Raw genomic sequence first — 9,291 nt, forward strand, 5'->3', positions numbered from 1 at the left:
GCCCTCCAGTCTCCGCCTTCAACGTCTGTTTTTTTAAGCGGTCCCCTCCTTTAAAACGTAGAAGCTGTTTAAAGGCACAGTCAATTAGTGTATGTAAACTTCTGACCCACTGGAATTGTGATACAGTGAATTATAAGTGAAATAATCTGTCTGTAAACAATTGTTGGGGAAATGACTTGTGTTATGCACAAAGTAGCTGTCCTAACCGACTTGCCAAAACTATAGTTTGTTAACAAGAAATTTGTGGAGTGGTTGAAAAACGAGTTTTAATGACTCCAACCTAAGTGTACTGTATGTAAACTTCCGACTTCAACTGTATATATCTGGTCACGGACCCCCTGCAGTCCCTCGGACCCCACTTTGAGAACCCCCGTACTAGAGCAGTCAACAAGTAAACCTGTCTATCAAAGAGATCAAAAAGACTATCAAGCTAGTTTTTTCAAGTACTGTATCCATCAAGATATTCTCTGATTCCAAATAAGAGTGCCATTCATATAAATCCACACCTATAAATCCACACCTTTATGTAAACCAGTGGCACACCCCTTACCGTAGCTGTGTGCACAGACTCCCTATTTAGTATATGTTGACCCCCTCCTGGAATCGCAAAGTGAAAATAGAAGCAAGTAATTATCTCTCTTTGGTCTCTAAAGTGAATACCTTCATTGCCGGCAGGCTGACCCAAACAAGCCTGCCCTGTGTGTGTGTACATGAGGGCATGCATGCGTATGTGTTTGCATTCACGTGTGTGTGGGGAGGGGAAGGTCTGGGTGTGTGTTTGCCCTCCACCCGTGTTAAGGCAGCAGGTGTAAATAGGACGTGCATTTTTGGAGGCCCGGGAATCATAAAATTACAGGGACCTCTGTTTGCTCCTCAAGAGAGGGAGGGAGTGTGCTGGTGTAGTACTACTACTGCCTTTGACTCCCTCTCCAACTCTGGCCCCATTCCATCTATAGTGCTAAGCCCAGACTGAGTGGCCCGTGCTGAGGAGATTATGTAGAGTGTGGAGCACAAGTACACACACACATGCAAACACACACATACCCACACACAGTGCCCCGTTTGTATGGGTCAGCGTGGCCCCTTTCACGTCTTTGCCCCATCAGGTTGTAGTACCCTACCGTGCGCCCAACAACGCACCTGTGGCAGCAGCGCTCCCTGGTGGTGATTATATGAATTACACTGCAGGCGGATTTCTTTAGCAAACAGCAGGGTCATGTTCATTAGGCTCAAAACTAAAGAAAACCAACTGAAACAGGGAAAGACCACCTTTTCCTTTTCCATTGAACAAGACCCAGGCACCATTGGCAGACACACATGATAGAAATGCTATTATATTTTAATTCCTGCACTCAAATGACCAAATCACCCTCTAGTGGCCTTATGGGTGAAATGTTATTCATATTTTTCATCATTTCATAATTAATAAACTGTCACACCCTGATCTGTTTCACCTGTCTTTGTGATTGTCTCCACCCCCTCCAGGTGTCGCCCATCTTCCCCATTATTCCCAGGGTACTTACACCTGTGTTCTCTGTTTGTCTGTTGCCAGTTCATCTTGCTTGCCAAGGCAACCAGCGTTTTTTTTCTCAGCCCCTGCTTTTCCCAGTCGCTCTTTTTCTCGCCCTCCTGGTTTTGACCGTTGCATGTCCTGACTCTGAGGCCGCCTGTCTGACCACTCTGCCTGCCCCTGACCATGCTTGACGACCTGTACCTTTGCCCCACCTCTGGATTATTGACCTCTGCCTACCCTGACCCTGAGCCTGCCTGCCGTCCGGTACCGTTGCCCCAACTCTGGTTTACTGACCCCTTGCCTACCTTGACCTGTCTATTGCCTGCCCCTGTTGGATTATTAAACCGTTGTTAATTCGACATTGTCTGCATCTGGGTCTTACCTTCATACCCGATATAAGCATTATTTTAAAAAACCTTGCCGAAAATCTGGTGTTTGTTATATTTCAGTCTTCTGTTATGTATATAAAGTGCAGTATTGGGATGCAAACTCAAACATGATTTTATTCAATTTAATATATATGCCATTTAGTAGACGATTTTATCTCAAGTGCCTTACAGTCATGCGTGCATACATTTTATGTATGTGTGGCCCCAGGTATTGAACCCACAATCCTGCCGTTGCAAGTGATAACGTCAAGGAAGGGAGGATATAATTAATTTGTTAGAAAGGGTATTAATGTCATACAACTTGATTAAAGTAGCATAATATAGATGGAACACTTTAACACTGTGCACTCTACAAGGGGTGCTCATAAAATACTGCCAAAACACCTTCCATCATGACATAGTCTATATACCATCCCCCATCGTCATCAAATTCATCATTCCATTTCAATCCTTATACAAAACAAGACATGGAAAAACATTTTAACATATAAGGATAATCCAGAAATCCATAAATGTGCCTAAAACTATGAATTACATACATTGAACTGAAAGTGCTGCAGGAACAATGAGATAGCTACATACAGTTCAACAAAACACCAAGGGAAAGAGCTTGGTTGGACAAGAAAATCACTGGCAAAGCATTATGAGGGCGGCGGGCCTTGCAGTGGTTGAACACCTTCCCTGAGTCTGGAATGTAACGACCCTTTACTGTGAAACAAACCTGGCAATACAAGACTAAATAGTCAGTTTGTGCATCAGTTCTGGTTGGCGTCTCAGTGGGGAGTGGAGGTATGACTGATATTATGTACAGTCTGAGGAGATGTCGACCGTTCACTAGAACTATAAAGTGGACACTGTGATGCAGAACTAGCTAATGCTAACTAGCATCCAGGCAAGGGTTGTGTAACAGTGCACCGTTTGTGATGAATGGAGAAGTTGTATGTGCTTTCTGTTGTACTGTAGTTGTGCTCTTTACTATTATTGTCCTCTGGTTTTTATTGAGTGGAAGTTGAGGGGAGGTTTACCGATTGCAGTAGACACTGTATTTCTGATGCAGAGGGGGGAATCCCAAATTCCGCACCCCCGGTTCTGAAGGGCCACAGTTAGGGCGGGCCTTTGCAATGGGGTAACGGATGCTCCCATCAGCCAACCAGCCTGCGTCGCAGCGGTCCAATCCCATGAACCGCCAGGCGGCATAGAGCTGGCCCACCTTTGCGATGAGACCGCCGTCTGTGGTGCACGCCGCCACCGCTTCGGTGAAGTTGAGCTCATGGGGATCTTTCAGGAAGTAAACTGTCCCTATGACAGAAAAGAGAGACAATAAATTCGAATAAATTCTGAGCATGTCGAAGGAGAGGACAGATTAAAACAAGTTTGACATTCACATTTCTCCTGTTACACTAAGTGTTTTGCATGTGTTTTGTTTCCAAGGCAAGATGTTTTTTGGAGACCAAAAAACACACACACACACACACACACACACACACACACACACACACACACACACACACACACACACACACACACTGACCCTTGGGGGCAGCTGAGAAACAGAAGGCATCAAAGTGGTGGAGGTGGCGGTGGCGTTGTCCATAACTACGGAGACCAGGGGCTAAGTCCACGCCCCCACAGGGCTCCCGCGGTGTGGTGATTGGGTACTGAGCCGTCCCATCAGCCAACCAGCCGGCGTTGCACCAGTCGAGCCCCTCCTCCCAGGCGACAAAGAGCTGGTCGAAGGTGGCCAGGGTCGAATCCTGCTCCTCACACGCACGTTGGGCCCCCAGGAAGTTGAAATGGTAGCGGCCCTTCTGGGAGTGGTAGGGAAATACCACTCCTATAATGGGGGAAAAGTTTGAAATGTTCTATAGGGGTTAAATTGCTATAGGGGTTAAATCCACCAACGGTCTTTGCAGTGACTAATGCCAGTATAGACACTTGTAAGGACAATATGTTCAAGGTCATTTCAAAAACAGATTGAACGGAGTGGACTGTGTTCTGTTCAGAGCTGAGGGGGCTGTCTAGACACACACACACACACACCACACACCACACACACACCTCGCAGCTCCAGCTCCACCGTCACGCTTTCGTCCTCCAGCCCGTCGATGACCTCACAGCGGTAGCGGCCCGTGTCGTTCAGGTGCAGCTCCTTGATCACCAGCGACATGTCCCCTGGAGCAGCCCGACGCAGGCGCACCCTCCCCTGGAAGCTGCCGTAGCTACGGTGACGGTTGCCCATGGCGACCATCACGTCGGTCTCATGGGTGGTCGTGCTGGCGCCGTTGGTGGGCAGCCAAGACCATTTGACCCGGGTCCGACGGGGGCCGTTGATCTCGGGTTCGTAGCGGTAGTGACAGGGCAGGGTAACATTACTACCCCTGGCCGCCGACACAGAGGGCTCGGGGGACTCCACGTGGAGACGCACACCGTTGAAATAGACTGGAGAAGACGCAGTAGAGACAAGGACACAGGATAAACAAGAGTTATACAGTAGAAACAGGCTAGATAACAGTTATACAGGAGAAACAGGATAGATAACAGTTATACAGTAGAAACAGGATAGATAACAGTTATACAGTAGAAACAGGATAGACCTGAGTTATACAGGAGAAACAGGATAGACCTGAGTTACACAGTAGAGTAGTTCTGTTATAATCTCCACCCGGCACAGCCAGGAAGAGGACTGGCCACCCCTCATAGCCTGTTCCTCTCTAGGTTTCTTCCTAGGTTTTGGCCTTTCTAGGGAGTTTTTCCTACCACCGTGCTTCTACACCTGCATTACTAGCTGCTTGGGTTTTAGGCTGGGTGTGCTGTACAGCACTTCGAGATATTAGCTGATGTACGAAGGGCTATATAAAATAAATTGATTTTGATTGAGATTGATTGATAGAAAACAGGATAGATAACAGTTATACAGTAGAAACAGGATAGAACTACAGTTATACAGTAGAAACAGGATAGATAACAGTTATACAGTAGAAACAGGATAGATAACAGTTATACAGTAGAAACAGATAAACAGTATTACAGTAGAAACAGGATAATAGTTATACAGTAGAAACAGGATAGATAACAGTTATACAGGAGAAACAGGATAGACCTGAGTTATACAGTAGAAACAGGATAGATAAACAGGTATACAGTAGAAAACAGGATAGACCTGAGTTATACAGTAGAAACAGGAATAGACAGTTATACAGAGAAACAGGATAGATAACAGTTATACAGTAAAAAAGGATAGAACAGTATACAGTAGAAACAGGATAGATAACAGTATACGAGTAGAACAGGATATATAACAGTTATACAGAGAAAACAGGATAATAACAGTTATACAGTAGAAACAGGATAGATAACAGTTATAACAGTAGAAACAGGATAGATAACTTATACAGTAGAAACAGGATAGATGAACAGTTATACAGTAGAAACAGGATAGATACAGTTAATACAGTAGAAACAGGATAGATAACAGTTATACAGGAAGAAACAGGATAGATAAAACAGTTATACAGTAGAAAACAGATAAATATAACCAGTGTATACAGTAGAAACAGGATAGACCTGAGTTATACAGTAGAAACAGGATAGACCTGAGTTATACAGTAGAAACAGGATAGATAACAGTTATATCATACAGTAGATAGTGTATAGGGGACCAAGTATTTTTCCTGACCATGTGATTAGACCAGAGCCCCAAATACACCTGGGTCTGCCTCCAGAGTATTTGGGTCTTACCAGGTTACCAGGTTACCAGACCCTATATGGAGCCCTTGTGAATGTATTCATACCCCTTGATTTATTCCACATTTTGTTACGTTACAGTCGGAATAAAAAATTGATTATATCTGGGGTGGTTTTCCCTCTCTCAACCGTCTACACACAATATCCCATAATGACAAAGTGAAAACATGTTTTATTTTTCCTAATTTATTGAAAAAGAAATGCAGAAATATCTAATTGTATATAAGTACTCACACCCCTTAGTCAATACAAGCTAGAATCATCTTTGGCAGCGATTACAGCTGCGAGTCTTTCTGGGTAAGTCTCAATATTTGCATATTATTATATTTTTTATTCTTCAAACTCTGTCAAGTTGGTTGTTGATTATTGCTACACAGCCATTTTCTCAAGCTTAATTTAAGTCAAAACTGTAACTAGCCCACTCAGTAACATTCACTGTCATCTTGGTAACATCTCCTGTGTATATTTGGCCTTGTGTTTTAGGTTATTGTCCTGCTGAAAGGTGAATTCATCTCCCAGTGTCTGTTGGAAAGCAGACTGAACCAGGTTTTCCTCTAGGATTCTGCCTGTGCTTAGCTCTATTCCATTTATTTTTATCCTAAAAAACTCCCTAGTCCTTGCTGATGACAAGCATACCCATTGCATGATGCAGCCACCATCATGCTTGACAATATGAAGAGTGATACTCAGTGATGTGTTGGATTTGCCCCAAACATAACACTTTGTTTTCATMACATYAAGTTAATTTCCTTGCCACATTCTTTGCAGTTTTACTTTAGTGCCTTATTGCAAACAGTATGCATGTTTTGGAATGTTTGTATTTTGTACAGACTTCCTTCTTTTCACTCTGTCAATTATGTTAGTATTATGGAGTAACTACAATGTTGTTGATCCATCCTCAGTGTTCTCCTATCACAGCCATCAAACTCTGTKACTGTTTTAAAGTCACCATTGACCTCATGGTGAAGTGGTTTCCTTCCTCCCCGGCAACTGAGCTGGAAAGGACGCCTGTATCTTTGTAGTGACTGGGTGTTTAAATACACCACCCAACGTGTAATTAATAACTTCACCATGCTCAAAGGGATATTCAATGTCTGCTTTTTTCTTCTTTTTTTTAACCCATCTACCAATAAGTGCCCTTCTTTGCGAGGCATCGGAAACCCCCCTGGTCTTTGTGGTTGAATCTGTGTTTGAAATTCATTGCAAGACTGAGGGATCATTAGAGATAATTCTATGTGTGGGTTACAGAGATGAAGTCGTCATTCAAAAATCATGTTAAACACTATTACTGCACACAYAGTCCATGCAACTTATGTAACTTGTTAAGCAAAACTTATTTAGYCTTATTTAGGCTTGTGATAACAGTTGAATACTTATTGACTCAAGACATATCAGCTTTACATTTTTAATTACATTTGTAAAAAAAAATTTTAAACATAACTCGACTTTGACATTATAAGGTATTGTGTGTAGGCCAGTGAAACAAAACCTCATTCTAATCCATTTTAACGTRAGGCTGTAACACAACAAAATGTGGAAAGAGTCAAAAGGTGTGACTTCTTTCTGAAGGCACTGGAACAAACTGTACAGCCGATATTGTAGAAGTTAATACCACTCCAGACTGTGTGCTGTCTGCTACACCTTGTGGCATGGACAGACTGCCCGCATTCTTCTAACGTAGACAATGGAATGGTATTTGATATTACATGTGGATGGGCCCCCCTTCAAGAACATTATACCATGTTCACACTACAGCGCCAATCCAAAACCATACTGTTCTGTGCTCTAATCATTAACTTTTTTCACATTCTCTGTTCGGGTTTCAGCAACTTTGGTGGATGCGTATTCAGGCCAGCCCTGTACAGCGCTGCTCGGCTTGGCTCAGTAGTGTGAAAAATGTATAACAACGTTCTCTCTTTATTTATYGCTGTATCTGTATGACCTACTCTCTCCGTTGCCATCGCCGTTCATGATGTCGTGGTAGAAAAAGCCGTTGTTGTATCTTGGGGCGGCGTGGCTGGAGACGAGGTACATCCAGACGACCAGTAGGGGGCGTAGTAGGTTCAACATCCTCACCGCGGAACACTGCATCTGATTTATTCTATGAGGGATTCTTGTCATACAGGCATCAAAAACACCATTTATGATTGGTTATTCCACTCAATTGTTCCCTATCAAATCACTTTTGTACATTTGTAAAGTTTGTATACATTTCCTTAATTCATAGGGGATTTAATGCAGATTATATTTCGGACATATGCTGTTGTAAATTAATCTCAATTTTAATTTGATTAAACTAGATTTGGCCTGTTATTAGTTTAACAACTGTGTTCAAATAATTTATATAATCATCAGTAGAGGTCGTTGAAACCTTATATTATAAATTAATTATGTGAAATTGAGTCGCKGACGCACTCTTGGTCTCTTTGTCAAATATACTTTAATCTGTGCTTGGAGGTTTYTGTTTATGACATTCATACCTCATAGAACAACATAAAGTATAATATTTACAAAATAAAATGTATAAGTTAAAACGAATTACTATTAAAAGGTTTAATATACATATCGTATCACCCACAAATCATGTATCAAATAAATGTCAAAACAATCAATTGATGCGGTGAAACAGAATAAATACAGCACATGACAAATAAAGTCAAGAAATCACGAAATCATTTTGAAGTATTTGATTTCAGAAAATATAATTTTGCACAGTTTAACCAAAGGACAAATCAAGTGCTATGAATTAAATACGGTCTTATAATTAAAAMGAACCGAAATACAGGCTATTGTTCAGTCAGAATATAATTTTTTGTTACAAGTTTTTTGTTGTAAATATTTAACTAGACCGTGCAGCCTATGGTTGTCTAATTATCTCTAACAAATCTTCTCTAATCGTCCAGCTACTTTGATTGTTTTATCACTTTCACGTTGTCGGTGGCAAAGTCCTTTTTATTCAATTATCTATTTGGCATCACTCAAAACAGTTAAGTTTCGTTTATCTCGAACCATTCACAGGACACATTCCAATATCCCAAAGTCGTAAAAATAAGACTACTTACAGATGTAACGTCGTGTCAGTTCATGTTCCCCCTGATGTGTCTTTGTGAGATAGCTACACGCCTGGTCCCAATTCTTCCCATTGCCATTTTTAGGGAGAATAAGACATCTGACGTCATCCAGAGCAATCCTCTTGAAATGAACGAAAGTGACCTCATCGTAAAAATAAAATAAAACGCCCATAAGACCATCAAAGCTGCAAGACGTTTAGCCTACTATTGCGTTTGCAGTCATACGGATACAAACCGACAACAATTAAATGTACTTAARGATCTTTATAATATTTACTTTAGTAGTTTACATTACAGCTGCATTTGAAACGGCATTGTCATGCAATTTTGATTCTTGCTTTCTTTCCCCATATTTATTTTAAAACATCAGGGCAACATCAATGAGGATATGTTCCTGGTGACTGAGCCTGAATACAGGCTCGCTTTGAGGACAATACAGTGCCACTGACACAGCCCGCTACCAAAACCTGCGGACTCTCCTTCACTGCAGCCGACCTGAGTAAAACATTTAAACGTGTTAACCCTCGCAAGGCTGCAGGCCCAGACGGCATCCCCGGCCGCGTCCTCAGAGCAT

The 9,291-nt window shown here is 42.1% G+C and overlaps 1 protein-coding gene across 3 annotated transcripts in view; it reads right to left on the reverse strand.

Moving 5' to 3' along the window:
• LOC111972046 (hyaluronan and proteoglycan link protein 3) overlaps positions 1 to 8,835 on the reverse strand; it is a 13,647-nt gene extending 4,812 nt beyond the window's left edge. Inside the window, exons 1-5 of one of the 3 annotated variants that reach the window (XM_023998882.2) lie at positions 8,709 to 8,835; positions 7,593 to 7,759; positions 3,961 to 4,341; positions 3,434 to 3,736; positions 1,999 to 3,201 (exon numbers count right to left, since the gene is read on the reverse strand). In XM_023998882.2, the coding sequence (XP_023854650.1) occupies positions 2,924 to 3,201; positions 3,434 to 3,736; positions 3,961 to 4,341; positions 7,593 to 7,737 (1,107 nt within the window). In that variant the 5' untranslated portion in view covers positions 7,738 to 7,759; positions 8,709 to 8,835 and the 3' untranslated portion in view covers positions 1,999 to 2,923. Of the gene's footprint in view, positions 1 to 1,998; positions 3,202 to 3,433; positions 3,737 to 3,960; positions 4,342 to 7,592; positions 7,760 to 8,708 lie in introns of those variants that run through there. The other 2 variants (XM_023998883.2, XM_023998881.2) reach the window with 2 other exon arrangements.
• Positions 8,836 to 9,291: the final 456 nt, after the last annotated feature.

Source organism: Salvelinus sp. IW2-2015, linkage group LG13, assembly GCF_002910315.2.
Source record: "Salvelinus sp. IW2-2015 linkage group LG13, ASM291031v2, whole genome shotgun sequence".
Classification (NCBI taxonomy): Eukaryota; Metazoa; Chordata; class Actinopteri; order Salmoniformes; family Salmonidae; genus Salvelinus; species Salvelinus sp. IW2-2015.